The sequence below is a fragment of the Triplophysa dalaica genome, chromosome 2 (genome assembly GCF_015846415.1).
Source record: "Triplophysa dalaica isolate WHDGS20190420 chromosome 2, ASM1584641v1, whole genome shotgun sequence".
NCBI lineage: Eukaryota > Metazoa > Chordata > Actinopteri > Cypriniformes > Nemacheilidae > Triplophysa > Triplophysa dalaica.
In genome coordinates, this window is record NC_079543.1 from 1,669,475 (window position 1) to 1,687,885 (window position 18,411).

The following is an 18,411-nucleotide window of genomic DNA, read 5'->3' on the forward strand; positions in this document are numbered from 1 at the left end:
AGCGCACACCTTCCGGAGGAAAGGATATGAGCCAGAAGACATTACGATTACTAAATGATATTTAGACAAACTTAAAGAAGATCCAGATCTATATGTGTCCTTTTGCGCCCAGTTATTTTGCCTTTAATGTTAATAAACATGTGCAAACAATAAGTGCTCTTGTGTTAGTTACATTTACTTACAATCTCCCACTTTGAAGCAGTATATGAGCATCATCAACTACATCATCATGTTGATAAGCTATATTTTTACCAGAAAGTTCTTACGACAAAATATTGTAATATTTTAATATCTTAAATCATTCGTAAACAACTTTACTTTGACCCTTGGTGTGAGCTGTCTCTTGAACACTATGTGCTTTATATACATGTTGCTGCTGATTTGGCTCGAATGTTTGAAACACCAAACAAGAGAAAACTTGTTAACGATTCCAGGAAACGCCCTCAGTTTGTTCAATGTTCTGGTGATCCGATGCTTCAACCGGTTCTTGACTCGAGAACATCTCAGTATTATCTGCTCGTGCTCAGTTCTCTCTTCAGTTCAGTAAGTTACTGTTGGAGTAAGTGAAAAATAAAATGGTTTACTTCGAGTCAAAGGGACTGTGAGACACGCCAGAAAGTGAGTATTTCAAATAATTTATGATTAAGAGCCGAGCAGTGACTCGAACTGTTTAGAACGATTCGTTGAAGTGGTGAATCGGTTCACTGAAAAGAACCTGTTCAAAAGAACGACTCGTTTGAGAATTTGACATCAATCCCGTCACTTAAAGTAAAAGTGAAAGAAGAAAACTAACCGTTGCGTTGCTGTTTTTCATCAAAGAGAATCCGAAATATTCACGGAACGAAGATTTGAGCCGGTCAACAGGTAGATATACGATTTATAACTATATTTGTGTATTAAGTCAAATGTATTTATTTAATTCACAAACACGTAACCACGTTTTCTTTTGTATTCGTGTTCTGCAAGTTGTGTTTGCAGCGTAAACTGAAGCTTTGTGAAGAATTTAAGGATGTTTGGCAAAAACAAAAATGTTTAAGGAGAGTCATAAGCCAAAGCTGTAATAAAACACATAGAGGATCAAATAAACTTCTGTGACTGTAGTTAATGCAGCAGATGATTAAACAGAATGTCTTGCGGATGTAAACTCCGGATGTAAGTGTGCTGTCGGCGCCATGAGCTGCAGGTGACGCAACATAGGAAGGTTTGAACATCATTCTAGTTCTCGTCGAGGACTTCGGAGGCTTTGAACACCGAGTCGTTCCTGACAGCACACATACATCTGTGAGATGTGTATTTGACGTCAGCCTTTACATCTGAAAGAAATGTTTTGTGTGCACAAGTCTCGTTTACTGTCAGATCGCTTACGAAAACTGTTGTAACCATCTTTTTTATGGTGCTTTGAATACAATCTTGTGCTGTGGTTTTCAAACCCATGGTTATTTTGTGATAACCTGCAGTTAATTTTCGTCAGGGATATGCACATCTAGAATATGTCATTGTGAAATATGTGTAATGGGGTAGAAGACATAGGGACTACAAATGAGATGAACTACAAATCCCACAGGTCAGATTATTATAAAAGTAAGTCCAATTTTAGGGACTTCCTCTTTGAAGCACCATGTGGTGTGGGAACTTAAGGCTGTGTAAGAGCTGGTGATGATAAGACAATTGATTAACAGAACTGAATTGGTGAGTGTCCCATCAGAAAATGTTGTTTGTTGCTTTAAAGAATTAAGCAGACCTATTTTAGAGCATACACGGTCATTTTAGTCTTTTAGTTTGTTTGTTATCCATTGTGGACCAATGAACTGTGGGGTTCTCACTTGTATATGCCATGTGAATTACTCCGCCAAGGTGAATTTATATAGGTGTAGTGATTTGATTTTGAGTGATTATTGTTGTCTGGAATTTGAAGTGAACTTTTGCTTTCTCTTTTGATGTAGTGTGAGTGTACACTTATTGGTGGAGTATTCGCTATGTGATACAACCGGTGGGCCCTGTGGTCTATAGGTGTAGTAAGTGTGTTGTCGTTTTTGTTTTATTCACTTTCTTTGCCAATTCCATTTATCCTTGAGCTATTCTTATTATTGTCGAATAAATACATTTGTGCAGAGAAACAGACTGTGGTTTGTGCTTGGTGTTGTTTCCTTCATCTCTAATAAGATGTCGGGGTTACATATGTATGATTTAGAGTTCATGTAAAACATTTTTTTCGTCAAATTGGGACAGCTTGTGTGCCTCATCTCCATTTTTTGCATGTGAGAATAAACCCATATTCCGATATCCTTTATACTTTATAACTAACCATTAATGGATAATAATTTTTGTTGAATAAATACCTTAAACAATTTTAGAGGCTTTCATTTTGCAACAGACATTCTTGTTTTCTCAAGGCATCAGTGTAATTTTACACTTATTGTGTGAATATTTATTGTGCGTGTTTTGAAATCCAAATCTACAATCTTTTGAGTTTTGCAATTGTTATATATGTCATATTTGGAGCATGACATTTGTGTTTTCCTTCTGTTTTTTAACTTTTACCATAAAGGTCATAGATCAAGAGAACACGCCTGCTAAATGAGTCACTGCAAGTGAATGAGTTTGCAGAGATGGAAGAAGATGATGCTCATCAAAGCAGGATGAACAGACCGGCATCTTCAGAACCCAGCTGTGTGTCCGTGAAGAGTCATCAGTCCATGACAGACCTTCCACCCGTATCCAGTGATGAAGCAGTGACCTCTGACCCCGGGTATAATGAAAGGTACTCGCACATGAAAGTGAAACGTTGCCGACGACATTCAAAAACTACAGCATAGTCTTAACATAACATTGCCATTTTTAAGCCATGGCTGGATAATAAAGTACAAACTAAACCGTTTTTATGCAAAAATTATAGTTTTATCCACAGTTTTTAACCATCTACGTTTGTCCACCTACAGTTCAGAAACTTTTCTTATCCGATGTTGTTGAGTCAATGACTATAAATCACAAGTCATTAACATTCGTCTGGTGCTACTTAAATGTTGTTGTCTTTTGTCAGTATCACCAGAATGAAAAGACCCAAAGCATCATCTCCAGAACCCAGCTGTGTGTCAATGAAGAGTCATCTGTCCATGCCACTACCTGAGAACTTCACTGATGGAAGATTGACCTCTGACCTCAGGTACAGTAAGGGGCGGTTCATGTGTGGCATCTAACAATGTGTAAATGTGGTACACTGGCTGCACTGCTTCTTCCTGTCAGACACCCTCTGGAGCTTGTGCTGAGAAACCTTGAGCCACACATTATCCATGATGGCAAAGAAGTCTCTGAAAGAATCATTTGATTCCCTGCAAAGTTCTTGCAGTAGCTCTGCTGCTAGATAAGTGTTGCACAACATACCAATACTAAAACATACTGAAATACCCTGCAATTATATTTCATTTAATTAGAATTGATTCTTGTAATATTAAGAAAAGGCGTTAAATTAATTCAAAAGAGGTGTATTTCCTTAGTTGCGTTGATGTGCAAGCATGACCTTCTAGGCACAGACATCCCACCAACAGACATCTCGACTCGTTGAAAGAATTGAAAGAGAGATTCGTAGCAAATGTGAATTATAACGTTCGCCGAAGTCGTGCTCATACCTTCAAAATAATTCCAACTATTGCGATTTATCTTGTGGTGGCTGAACCAGCTTTAACAAAAAAAAATTCGGAGCAAAATATACTAGAGATGCACCGATATATCAGCCAATAATCTGTATTTTTCGATAAAAGCACAGTTTCACGCTATTGGCCGTTAGTCATGGCCGATATAACCTGTCAATCGAAACAGGACAAGAAAATGCAATAAATTTGTGCTCTGTGTATGATTAGAAATATCACAAGGTTTGATGTCCAATATGAAAAGTCATTAAATTAATTAAAAACATTGAGTTAATTTAATCTTCAGAATTTAGTAAATGGGAGGTAATATATATATATATACCGTAGATTCCGATATCAGAGGATACATTTTGTATCGGTGCATCATTAAAATATACATATATAAAGTTATGTTTAATATGAATTATTTTCGTTTGATAAAATCTGTTATTACATACTGTTTAGGGTAGTTCTGATTCTGAGACCAGTATTGACAAAGCCACCGATACCACAAAAAATACCTTTTGCCCTTTTCAGTTTACATTGTAAGATTTGTGGCTGCATTTGAAGTTCTTTTTCACTCAAGAAATAGATATTAATTAATATACCATAAAATAATCTTATCAATACCCTGAGCCCAGGTATAGGAATCGGTATCAGGAAGGGAAAAAGGGTATTGGAACATACCTAACACTGTCACTGTATAGCTTCACCGTGGGCAGGACAATGCACATGAATTTATTGATTATGCAGAAACACTTACACTCATGTCACTTCATAAACTGCATGCACTTAAGCACTACGGGGCTATACTAATAGCTCAAACTAGATTCTGAGGTAGCAGTTTGTTATTAGCCGTTAGCGCATAGCGTGCTAGGACATTTGCAGTCACATAAAACACAACACATGGAGGTGAATGTGTTTATTAACCATCCAAACTCATTTTCTGTAGTTAGATTTTCGGAAACACCGGTTTCAAGGCGTTTCACTGGAACTTTAAGCCCTGTGTTGTTTCTTTGTCCGGTATTGTTAATGAGTGTGTTGCTGTTATTCCTCTCTTCCCCAGTGCCTTTCTCTTATGGATATATTAAAGATTAATCCTCCTTTGTCAATTTACTCCTTCGTCGTGTGATATATACAGCCAACACACCTGACAGCCCTAAGGCATTTAAAACTAGCTTCAAACACAACATGTAGATGACCCCTAATAGGTTGCGTTGTTTTGTCCCCTAAAGGTCCTGCAAATGTTATGAGAATGTCCTGTAGCAGGGTTTTCAATCAAAGTTTCAAGAGGTCCGGTCTTTATATTTTCTTCCAAACGGAGGTCTGGACGATATGTCTTTTAAAAATAAATAAATATTTAATCAATTTAGCCCAGTTGTATATACTGTATAAAATAAATGATCTTTACCAGTCCATTTATTTTATATTTTGATGTATGTATGTATAGGCTCTGTGGCTTTAGGGAATGCCCTCTTAATAGAAGTCTGATAATTAATATTTGTACAAAAAAAAACTACTGACAACATGCAAACAGCAAATCTAATATATTAATTAAAATACTATATAACAATTAAAATCATAAAAAGAAAACAAAACTACTAAATTAGCCTTTCCATGCCATTTTCATCTTCTCACTTTCATACCAGAACTACTTCTGTCTTTAAATAATTTCCCAATTCAAATGTTGTCCAATACATAATGTAAACCAGCCAAACCCCCTCATAAAATCATCCAACAGAATATTCTGTGAAAATATAACAATATCTTCAATATTGACTGAATAACACCAAAATCTTTGTGAAATTAATGCTTGAAATCAATCTTTGATGCTTGTTGTCAAATAATGACTATGATTATATAAGATGTTAGCCTAGGTTTTCACAGCGTCACAAATGTTTACATACTGACGTTACGTTATGGTTAGTAAAATATCACAAATCTGGTTGAAAGGTTGGAGAAATATAACAAACAGTAAACAGACTGACGGAAACAAATGCTTTAATATTTCTTGCATTTTGTTTACTGTTGTGTGTCCTGAATGTCCTTTAGTAATGATCCTCAAAACGCACAGAAAACATCCACCAATTCCACAATCCTGAAAAAACTCCACATCGTGACAGTCTGGGAATGTCCTCGACCCATCAGGAATGTTTTAAGGACGTTCTCGGAAGAAAAACAGGGTTTACACCTGGTCTTTTCATGATAAGATAACTATCAGATCAGAGAACTCCGATGAAGTGACCAGATCCGGACATAATCATGCCATTACAATTGTATCTGTGAACATGTAAAACCATATAACAACAATAATATGTCAACTCAAGTGTTTATGCACATTTTTATGTTACTATGGGCAGTTTACATTATTAGCCTACATCATCTACTTTATTATTTACCTTTGGAAAAGGAGACTGTTATTGTACTTTTCACTGCTCTTTTCTTTGTATGCTCTCAACAGTGGGAAAAAACAGTCTAGTCTGAGCTGGACTGATTCAAACTTTCAGACGCCTATCAACAAGACCGCATTACACCGGAAGACGCTCACGCTGAACACGGAAAAGCTTCAAGACCTGCAGAGAGTGAAAGACAAACACAAAAGGATCATGAAGAACAAGTATGAGAATTTATTTGAGGGAATCAAAGCACAAGAGAATCAAACGCTCCTGAAGAGAATTTACACACAGCTGTACATCATAGAGGGAGAGAGTGAAGGAGTGAATGAAGAACATGAGGTTTTACACATGGAGAAAAAGCCCAGAAGAACACAAGACTTACAAGACACTCCAATCTACTGCAATGACATCTTTAAACCTCAATCACATCAAAGAGACAAAATCAAGAGTGTTCTTACTAAAGGCATCGCTGGAATTGGAAAAACAGTCTCTGTGCACAAGTTCATTCTGGATTGGGCCGAGGGAACAGCCAATCAGGACGTAGATTTCATGTTCCTGCTTCCGTTTCGAGAGCTGAACTTGATTCGAGAGCATCGCTACAGTCTTCACAAACTTCTGCTGGACTTTCATCCTGAACTTCAAGATGTGGACTCAAAGATTTATGAGGAGTGTAAAGTTGTGTTCATCTTTGATGGTCTGGATGAAAGCAGAATGACTCTGATGTTTTCAGACAGTGAGAAAGTTTCTGATGTGACTGACACTTCATCAGTGGCTGTGTTGATGTCAAACCTCATGAAAGGAGATCTGCTTCCCTCTGCTCTCATCTGGATCACCTCCAGACCAGCAGCAGCCAATCAGATCCCCTCCAAATACATCACGCGTGTGACAGAAATCCAGGGATTCAACGACGCTCAGAAGGAGGAATATTTCAGGAAGAGAATCAGCGACGAGCATCAAGCCAGCAGAATCATGTCACACATTAGAAGAGCGAGAAGCCTCCACATCATGTGTCACATACCAGTCTTCTGTTGGATCTCATCCACTGTGCTTCAGAAGATCCTGACACAAGATCACAGTGAAGAAATCCCCAAAACTCTGAGTGAAATGTACATCCACTTCCTGCTGATTCAGATGAAGATGAAGAATGAGAAGTATGATCCAGAGAGAGATCCAGAGATCAACAGAGAAGTGATTGTGAAACTGGCTGAAGTGGCTTTCAAACAGCTGATGAAGGGCAATGTGATGTTCTATGAGGAGGATCTGAGAGAGTGTGGGATAGACATCACTGACGCCTCGCTGTATTCTGGCATCTGTACTGAGATCTTTAAGGAGGAATCTGTCATTCATCAGAGGAAGATCTACAGCTTCATACATCTCAGTCTTCAGGAGTTCCTCGCTGCGTTCTACGTGTTTCACTATTATGTCAGTGAAACTATGGAGGGACTGAAGGATTTTGCATCAGTGCAGAATCTGCTTGAAGGTGCAGCAGATAAAGCTCTTGAGAGTGAAACTGGTCATCTGGATCTTTTCTTGAGATTTCTGTTGGGCATCTCACTGGAGTCCAATCAGAGACTCTTACAGGATCTACTGACACACACACTGGACACATCACAAACCATCAAGAAAACCACACAGTACATTAAAGATCAAATCAAGGGTCATGATGGTCTGTCAGCTGAAAGATCCATCAATCTGTTCTTGTGTCTGTATGAAGTGAATGATCAGACTCTGTACAGAGAGATTGATGAGTTTGTGAGATCAGACAAACACTCAGAGAAGAAACTCTCTGCTGCTCACTGTTCAGCAATAGTCTACATGCTTCAGATGTCAGAGGAGGTGATGGATGAGTTTGATCTGAAGAAATACAACACAACACAGGAGGGCAGAAGAAGACTCACACCAGCTGTCAACAACTGCACAAGAGCTCTGTGAGTATTCAATACAACAAAATGCTAAAATCAAGCGTAGCGTCAGTTCTTGTAGGTCAAGGCAGCATGGACTGGTGGAAAGTTTGCCCAGAACAGTTATAATCCACAAAACTTCAATATTGCTTTTGTTTAAATATTTGACAACAGTGGTCCTTACAGGAATGTCTTAAAATGGTTATGTGGTTACAGTAACATTACAGATATCAGAAACTTGTGACAACTGAACTTGTATCAAAAACAAGCAATTTTCTGTCGAGTAATTCAGTTGTTTATATCAAGAACTGTTCTTGAAGCCATGCAATCATTGATATCAGAAAGTCCTTACTTGTAAGAAGTGCATTTCTGATATTTCTGGTAAAATTCTAATTTAAGCAAGAAAGGAAATAGTGATATCTGTCATTTCATTAGAATGGTAGATCATTGTGATGTTTAACTAGTCAAAATGAAATTACAAACATAAAAAATTACAGGTCTTACTAGTCATTTTAAGTCATTTTTTGATGTCAGGAGTCTAGATTTGTGCTATCCTGATATCAGGAACGATATTGATTTCTAGTGAAAATAAAATGTAATTTTTTTTGTTAATATCATAAATTGAGTCTTTTGGGGACAATCAAAGCGTTTTTAAAGACTAATCGGTGTCAGCTTTTCGTCTTTGAGATGTCAAAGGGATCCCCCTGCATAAAGGGGTTTTGCAATGAAAAAGTTTTAGAACCACTGCTGTAATAGCTTTAGCAACACAGCCTCTTTCAAAACTGACATGCGATGCTTACATGACAGATGCTGATATATATATATATATATATCTCTATATATATATATATATATATATATACAGTGCATCCGCAAAGTATTCACAGCACTTCACTTTTTCCGCATTTTGTTATGTTAAAGCTTTATTCCAAAATGAATTAAATTCATTATTTTCCTCAAAATTCTACAAACATAATGACAACGTGAAAGAAGTTTGTTTGAAATCTTTGCAAATTTGTTAAAAAAACGAAAAAACCACATGTACATAAGTATTCCCAGCCATGACACTCAAAATTGAGCTAAGGAGCACCCTGTTTCCACGGATCTTCCTTGAGATGTTTCTACAACTTGATTGGAGTCCACCTGTGGTAAATTCAGTTGATTGGACATGATTTGGAAAGGCACACATGTCTATATAAGGTCCCACAGTCCAAAGTGGATGTCAGAGCACAAAAAAAAAGAACTTTGTAACTACCACGATACTTCCTAGACCTGCGCCTGGCCAAACTGAGCAATCAGGAGAGAAGGGCTTTAGTCAGGTGACCAAGAACCAGACGGTCACTCTTACAGAGCTCCAGCATGTCTCTGTGGAGAGAGGAGAAACTTGCAGAAGATTAACCACCTCTGAATCACTCCACCAATCAGGCCTGTATGGCAGAGTGGCCTGACAGAAGCCACTCTTCAGGAAAAGGCACATGACTGCCCGCCTAGAGTTTGATTAAAGGCATCTGAAGGAGTTTCAGACAATGAAACAAAGATTGAACTCTTTGGCTTACATGGCAAGCGTCATGTCTGAAAGAAACCAGGCACCGCTGATCACCTGGACATTACAGTCCCTACAGCGGAGCATGGTGGTGGCAGCATCATGCTGTGGGGATGTTTTTCAGCGGCAGGAACTAGGAGACTAGTCGGGGTCGATGGAAGGATGAATGCAGCAATGTACAAAGACATCCTCGATGAAAACCTGCTCCAGCTCTGGACCTCAGACTTCCAACAGGACAATGACCCTAAGCACACAGCCAAGATAAGAAAGGAGTGGCAACATGTCAACTCTGTGAGTGGCTCAGCCAGAGCCCAGACTTGAACTCGATTGAACATCTCTGGAGAGATCTGAAAATGGCTGTGCACTGACGCTCTCCATCCAACCTGATGGAGCTTGAGAGGTCCTGCAAAGAAGAATGGAGAAACTGTCCAGAAATAGGTGTGAAAAGCTTGTAGCATCATACTCAATAAGACTTGAGGCTGTAATTGGTGAAAAAAGGTCCTTCAACAAAGTATTGAGCAGAGCCTGTGAATACTTATGTACATGTGCTTTTTTCGTTTTCTATTTTAAAAAAATTGCAAAGATTTCAAACAAACTTTGTCATTATGGGGTATTGTTTGTAGAATTTTGAAGAAAATAATTAATTTAATCCATTTTGGAATAAGGCTGTAACATAACAAAATGTGGAAAATGTGAAGCGCTTTGAATACTTTGCGGATGCACTGTATATTTCTGATGGTTAAACATCTTTTTTTTTTGTGAGTCCAGAGTTTATAGATATGGGTTAGAAATTGTATTCACTGAAAATGTTTTATTCTCTTTCAGACTTGCTGACTGTAATCTCACAGTTGAGTCGTGTAAAATCATCTCTTCAGCTCTTCAATCTTCAGATTCTCCTCTGAGAGAGCTTGATGTGAGTAACAATGATCTTCAGGATTCAGGAGTGAAGCTGATCTCTGATGCTCTCAAGAACACAAACTGTCAACTTCAGATACTGAGGTGATGCTCTCAATATATTTATTTCACAAAGTAACATTCGATCACAATTTAAAAAATGACTAAGATTAAATAAACAGTATTATAACATTTTTGTTGGTGTTTGTGTAAATGATATGTTGTTGTTGTGTGTTTGTAGGTTATCAGGTTGTATGGTGACAGATGAAGGATGTTGTTATTTGGCTTCAGCTCTGAGTTCAAACCCGTCACACCTGAGAGAACTCGACCTGAGCTACAATCACCCACAACACTCAACACCTCAGCTGCTCGCTTATCAAAATGATCCAAACTACACACTCAACAAACTCAAGTATGACACACAACACTAATACTGTGTGTGTGTGTGTTAGCGTGTCAAGAACATTGTCAGATCATAAGAGTGACTTGCTGTTATTTTGGTGTCTTGTTAATCTTGACTTTTAGTTTCTTAGACCTAGTGTTTTTATTTACTTTTAATGTGTTCTTCTATAATGTGCTGTGTTAATATCTCTCTTTAGTTTGGATCATGGAGGACATTTTAGGATCACACAAGGATTGATCAAATGTAAGTCCTGTCCTTCACTTTTCATTGTCAGTTACAGTTAGGATTGTTAAAAGTCCGAGCAGTGAAGTGAACTGAAGATTTTGTTCTGGACATAACTATTGTGAAACACAAAGTGTGTTATTGAATCTCAAACTGATAATTCACGAGATTGTCTGTCCATTCAGTTTTAATAGATAATGGTAAACAAACTTTGGATCACTGTCCTTAATGGGGGCTTTAACCCCCCCCCCCACTGTAATAGAACTGCACAGAGGAAGAATAAGATCAGAGTAGGAGGAGATGGGGAGGAGGAGGGATGCCGGAGGAATAGATGCTAGGGCTGCATAGAGACGCTATTAATGATGATTGACAGGACTGAATGTTTTCTGTTTCCTCACCTTAATATATTTTACTGAAACAACACAATACTAGGGACGTAACAATGACAAAATCTAACGGTACGATAATACCTTTGCGTTGAGTCTGCGGTGCAATATTTAAAAAGACAAATGAAGATTTGGAAAATAACAATTATTAACATAAACAATGATTGAACATTATAATGATGTACAACTTAACCATTTCCTAACCTGTTCATAAACTGTTGCGTCTAGGTATGAGGTTTAGTATGATATGGGTCAAATGAACTAAATCTCCCTATTTCGCTAAGTAAAGTGGTCTAAATATATATATTTTTTAAACGCATCGTCTGTGGAAGGAGGCATTTGCCCAATCATTGCATTCGGTCTGAACACAATGATTGGTCGTGTTCAAAGTATTTTGCATCCCACTGATAACCCTGTTCACACAAACACCATACGTCATCAGCGCGGTCACATATGCTGCTGGAACCTACAGTAAGTTTCCCCTTGAACAACAAAAGGGAAACTTCATCCAAAAATGGAAAGTCTCTAATAATTCACTTGTCCTTAGATTGTTCCAAACCTGTATACATTTCTTGTCATGTTCTGCTGAATACACAGGAAGGTATCTGAAAGATTGCCGAATCTCATCCCCCTTTGACTCCCACAGTATTTATTCTCCCTACTATGGCAGTAAATAGGGATGAGATCTGACATTCTTGCATATTTCTTCTTGTTTGTGTAGCAAAACAAATGTATACAGGTTTGGAACAATCGTGCGGGGCAAGTCAATGATGACAGAATTTTCATCTTTGGGTGAAGCTCCCTTTAAGCAGAAACTTTTCAAAACGTAATTTTTATGTCACTGTCAACACTTGTGATATTGAGACAATTTTGCTATTGCGATGAAATATTGTTACATACCTACTCAATACAACTCAAAATCACAATTCGGCAGAATATAATCATTTATTCCTGACTTGCCCATCGTGTGGATAATTTTCAGCTTGATCAGATTTGTAGGGGTTTAATGAATATTTTTTTTATAATAAATGAATGTTTTGCTTATTTATCTGCAGCATTATGTTATTAGAATATATTTTACACTTCAGCTCTTTAGCAGTTTTAAGAGAGTTTGTGCTGTTTTTTCATCTCACATGATTGTTTTTTAGGTAATTAAACACCAGTGTAGTTCATGGCTGAGATGCAAATGATGAATTTATTTTCTGAGATAAAGATGATAAAATATTGTATTTCATACTCTACCCGTTTGGAACAAACTTGGCGTAGGGTGTGATAAAATCTGCAGCACATTATCTGAGGTAGTCTTACGCGTGACACAGTTTTGGCTCTTCTTACCACATTAATGATGTAACGATGCTTTGGATCTCTGATTACAATGTTTAAATAAGTACTGCTCACTTTTTCTTATCAAGCTGACCTTAGTTTGATCAAATTAATAAAAGAGATATATAGCTGTACGATTATTTCCGGAAAAAAAAGCTGCGTACGGCGGCAGAACTACATCATGAGCACACAATACATCATCCCTTTGTGCTATTTACATTATGCAAGTATTTGCCGATCGCCAACAAGACGCACTCAAAACAATTGCTTGTTCAATTAGCTTTACTTAAGTTAAATCAACACAATTTTTTTTAAAATGTGGTCACAACATGATTTTTTTATGTTAAGTCATATAACTGAATCCATTCATGTTGGGACAACATAAAGGAGTTGTGTTGACATAACATAGTTCTAATTGGGCAGAGGACTTTTGCGTATTACTGCATTTTGAGAGTTATTTTCTTAAAATAAGTGTTATTTTATGTATTTTTCAATACAAAGAAACAATACAACATTAGTGTTTAATATTAATTTACCTTTAAGGTTTTGAGAAGTTTATATTTTTTAGTTTTGTTGTTAACATTGTTTAGAAAAACGATGCCTTTGCTTTGGTAATAGGCGGTTACATTTTTGAATTTGAAGTTCTGTTAAACTAGATTAACTTCATATATCACATTTACTAAAAACACTTATGTTGAGAACGTTATATTAAGCTATTAAACATTAAAATAAAAATCATGTTTGTTTAACATTATTTTCTGTAGTAGGCATGGTAAAATAAAACATAATTAACCTGACAAAATTCTTTCTGTTATGCTTTGCAAAGCATTATTCAGTAGAAATGACACAAATTAATTTAATCACAACGTCTGAAAAAATTAAGTTCATACAACAAGATTATGAAGAATCGTTTCAAACAAGTTAGATTTAGTTGGAGCAATGTAATTCAATTTCTTGGAAAAGTTTTCTTTAATTTAATTAAATTCGTTCAACAACTTTTTTTTGATTTCACAGACATATGACTTAGTTTGACTTACCGCGTGCAGTTCATGTCTGGCATCTTTTAGCGCTGGAACCGCTACAACTATCAGTTTCAAACGATCTCTAAATCCAGCGTTATATCCACCGTTTATGAACAAACAAACACAGCTAAACTTCCGTCAGCCGAGTGAAGCGTCATCAATGGCCGCGCTGCTGCAGCGGAGCAGGTATGAACACTGTGTGCATATAAGGAATGCTGCACATATAACATATCGTCACTGTTGGGCGGAAACCTCCTATGTCCAAATTTTGAAAATATCATATTTTTTTACAAATCGATGCTATTGGTCAGTCCCCATGTGGGTCTGTTATTTTAACAAATTATTAACCAATCTAAAGTGTTGAAAATAGATGGAGAGCAAATCTCTTAACTCCATTGGTTACTTCAACTGTCTAAGAAGTCTCTTAACTCCACTTCAACACTACGCGGGAACCTCTCGGTAAATCGTCTCCTGATTGAAAGTCGGATTAATCTGTCTTTTTTTTAGACAATAACGACTGAAAATAGTTTGGTTAGATGCATACGTGTAGGCCTGTTTTGTTAAAAATCGATAGCTGTAATGCTTCGGTGCAGAATGAAGCCTGTGAGCAACGAAGATAAATTTCCGATCAGATTGGGCTAATTTCCGCCTATTAGACAGCCTAGTCGCTCATCGTTTTTTCTATTGCATCACTTATAGTTTTTAAACCTTTAAAATAGAGATAAGGAAGATCTATGTTACCACAGTCGTCACCTTTGGGTAACTATTGAAGCCTTTTCTCTTGTCAAGAGTCTCAACGTGACCGCCGACTTTATTTGCGTGCAGATTCATTTCAGACTTTGATGAACACTGCTGGCAGCAGCGACGTTGGTGTCTGTACCATTCTTATCAATGGCAGCGTAATCTCGTATCTCCGTGCTCCCAATTCACAACCTTGTACCTCCGATTAAACATGGTTTGGGGGAAATGTTTTGTTAATGCTGGTACACAATTGTATATGATAGCAATATAAGGTATAACACAAACTTTAACAATACAATGTTTTTCAGGAAATAAAAAAACTGCATATTTTTTAAATTATTAAACAAAGGTTTTGGAGATGCAAGGATTGCGCCCGACAGCGACGATATGAATAATTCCCCATAGTTTGTGATCACCTTGATGTAGATCTATACAATAACCCATATTTAAACATAGAGCAGCAAGCTAATTGGCTAATGATAAGGAGGGAACCAATCAGCTTCACCGTGTAGTAATGATTATGTCGGATTGAGTTAGAGTCTAGACTTTAGGACAGCGCCATCAAGAGTTTCATGCCAGAACTGACTCTGTTTTCTTGCTGAGGTCACTCAGCTTCTTGGTTTTGTTGCTACTTGTATTTGTTTGTAACTTTATTTTCTTGTGTTCAGATGCCTGTGATGTCACACTGGATCCAAACACAGCAAACATTCGCATCATTCTGTCTGACGGGAACAGAAAGGTGACGTATGTGAAAGATCCTCAGCCGTATCCTGATCATCCAGAGAGATTTAAGGGCTATGAGCAGGTTCTGTCTAAAGAGAGTTTCACTGGACGCTGTTACTGGGAGGCTGAATGGACCGGATGGAGTTTTATAGGGATGACTTATAAAGGAATCAGTAGGGATGGAGATCTCTGTTGCTTTGGTTACAACGACATGTCATGGTCTATGTTCTGTGTTCCTGAACGATACAGCGCATGGCACAATAATAAACACAGAGACATACCTGCTCCATCACCTCCATCTAATAGAGTAGGAGTGTATCTGGACTGGCCGGCCGGCACTCTGTCCTTCTACAGCGTCTCTGACACACACACACTCACACACTTACACACATTCAACACAACATTTAAAGAGCCTCTGTATGCGGGAGTCGCTGTTTTGAACTCCTCTGTGTCTCTGTGTCACATTGAACAACATCTTGAAACATCTTAAGCTGGGGACACATTTAATGACTAGCTGAAACATTCCGAGACTGGAAACAACACAATTAAAGACTTTCTCTTGTGACTGGAACCGATTCTAGTCTGTGAACATCAGAAAATAACACACATCTAACTACTGCATCAGACCAATAGACAACACTTTTAAAGAGTCAGACTGGACATTCTGCTGAAACATAAAATCTATCTATGTACTGATACAGATGAGCAATGTATATTTACATTTTATTAGTAATAAAAACGGAAGGTGAGGCAACCAAGATGTTCACATTTCCAACAAAGTTATGCCTTGTGAAACTACTCTCATGCGTAATAAAGGTTAAATTAATTGGAAATAATTACTAGAATTATGAGTGATTTATTATTCGTAAAAGTAAAACATTTTACTTACATGATGCAGTTACAATGCATAAGCCCCAAACTGCACCCAAACGCAATGCAGAGACGTCTGCCTCTAAATTCGGCTATGAAAATTACTTGATTAAAATAACCATTAGAAAAATACAGTGTTTAAATAAACTTGATGGCTAAGCAACCTTTAAAAGAAGGCTGTATATATTTGCCGCTTTGTGCCCCTGACCTCAACTGTCGACACACAAATTTTACTCAACAAATCATGCGAAACAATTTAAATATGATGATCATATCCCAACGCAAGTGATTTTTTATGTTCTCTACATTTTTAAGTGTATTCTGCTTTATTAACATGTTTTTGCATTAGCTCTGTCTAAGCTTGACATGCTTTTGTTCTGTACAGGTTTACTAACACACTTTTAACATACTGCTTATTTTCGACTATGTAACTTCGATATAGCTATAAGTAATATAACGATTATGAAAATTCCGTATCCTCATAATATAAAGTGCTTTTTGTTTTGTATTTTTTTGCACAGTTTTAGGTGCTGCACAAATATATTATTGTTGTTTCATTAAGACTCCACTGGGTTTGGTTGTAATTTGTATTGAGGCTCTGTAAATTTGCGCTGCAGGATTCTTTTTTTATTTACAATTATATTAGCCTTGTAACACTTACAAAACACATGTCACCGGGGAGGGAAAATGGCTAATTGTGCCCAATTTTGACATTTTCACTGCAGTGTATTTTTACTGGAAAACAAGAAATAAAGATAAAAAAATTCCTCGAATCAAGATACTTTTTGTTCATTTAGAAAATTTATCTTTTTTAGTAATAAAAATGCAATTTCTGTGAATGTGTGCTTAAAACAAGCGAAACAATCTGCCAATGGGGTAAAATAAGTAATCTTGAATTGAGTCACTAAGAAAAAGGTAAACCTTAATTCAAGATTATTTTTTTTCACCCCAGTGGCAAATTTTTTTTGCTTGTTTTAAGCACAAATTCACTGAAATTTCATATTTTTAAGCATGTATGTATAAATGTAGTTTTTAAAGCATTGTAATGCACCTTTTCATGCATTAGACTATCTTATAAATACTTTTTATAATCTAACAATTCCTGTAGCTCAGTGGTAAGAGCATTGAGTTAACAACGCTAGGTTGTGGGTTTGATCCCAGGGGATTCCATATACCTATGTCTTTTCCAGTAAAAATGTTTAAGAAAGTAGTTTTTTGTATTGTACTCACTTTTGTTGCCAGCGCTTTAGACAGTAATGTCTGTTTGTTGAGCTATTTTGAGGGGACATCAAATGTACACTGTTATACAAGCTTTACACACATTATGTTTTACATTGTAGCAAAGTGTCATTTGTTCAGTGTTGTAACATGAACAGATATAATAAAATATTTACGTTTAATGTGAGGGGTGTACTCAGTCTGTATTTGTTCAGTGTGCATAAAGCCTACAATGTCCATAAGGATCACAATCCATCTGTTAATTGGACCTCTTGTCTTTTTTCCAATATATGTTGATTACAACACGTCAAAAAACATCTATCAGCTACAAACCATAGAATTTTTGCAACCTCATTATTGTAACGGGTGTTTGCTTTAGTTGAGCTCTTAATTTTTTTCAGTGCTTGCGATGGTGTTTACTGTTTAATAAAACATCTGTAATGAATGAAGAAGCCTAATGAAAGAGATGTTTTACGCTTGTAAATTTGTGGTTGGATGCTTCTTTAATATCAACTGTAATCAAATTAGCAATATGCGTCAAATAAAATGGTGAGTTAGTATTTTTCAACTGGTGAAAACTTAGTAGAAGCACAAAGTCACACTGACATCAACATTCACCATAAAAACCTCAACAATGGTGACCATCATCAAACTTATACAGATAAATAGATCAACTGCAAAGCATGCTGGGAGTCATGATTGAGTTTTGTATTAGGATGTGATGCATTGCAGCATGAAGTTTTAAGTTTACATTTAAAAAATATATATATATTTAGTTAATTTCTAATAATATGAGAATGATACTCTGATCTCACACAGTGGTGCCACACAACATCCCTACTTTAAAGGAGTAGTTCACCTTCAAAATTAAAAAATTCTGTCATCATTTACTCTCCCTTGTGTCATTTCAAACCAGTATGACTTTCTTTCTTCTGCAGAACACAAAATAAGATATTCTGAAGAATTTTGTTAAAAGCAACTATTCACTTGCACTGGTTTTGTGTCCATACAATAGAAGTGAATGCGGGGCAAACACTCTGATGAAATTTCAATATTTTTCAACATTAATAGCGAGTGCGAAAGTGATATTGATTCAATGCGATTAATATCCACAAATCAACAATTTTTTTACATTGATTTCTA

At 36.7% G+C, this 18,411-nt stretch overlaps 1 protein-coding gene across 4 annotated transcripts; it reads left to right on the top strand.

Moving 5' to 3' along the window:
• Positions 1 to 725: 725 nt before the first annotated feature.
• LOC130436940 (NACHT, LRR and PYD domains-containing protein 3-like) lies at positions 726 to 17,455 on the top strand. 4 transcript variants are annotated; one of them, XR_008909123.1, is made up of 10 exons: positions 1,622 to 1,689; positions 1,944 to 2,015; positions 2,549 to 2,761; positions 3,041 to 3,163; positions 6,088 to 7,950; positions 10,292 to 10,465; positions 10,602 to 10,772; positions 10,960 to 11,006; positions 13,709 to 13,902; positions 15,126 to 15,262. XR_008909123.1 is itself a non-coding variant. In XM_056767994.1 (9 exons), the coding sequence occupies exons 3-9, from the start codon at positions 2,610 to 2,612 to the stop codon at positions 15,668 to 15,670; spliced, it is 3,075 nt and encodes a 1,024-aa protein (XP_056623972.1). In that variant the 5' UTR covers positions 1,622 to 1,689; positions 1,944 to 2,015; positions 2,549 to 2,609; the 3' UTR covers positions 15,671 to 17,455. The 4 variants fall into 4 exon arrangements, 3 of the variants coding, with proteins under 3 accessions (XP_056623980.1, XP_056623972.1, XP_056623987.1); XM_056767994.1 differs by lacking the exon at positions 13,709 to 13,902 and having other exon boundaries at positions 15,126 to 17,455; XM_056768002.1 differs by lacking the exons at positions 1,622 to 1,689; positions 1,944 to 2,015; positions 13,709 to 13,902 and adding an exon at positions 726 to 864 and having other exon boundaries at positions 15,126 to 17,455.
• The last annotated feature ends 956 nt before the right edge of the window (positions 17,456 to 18,411 follow it).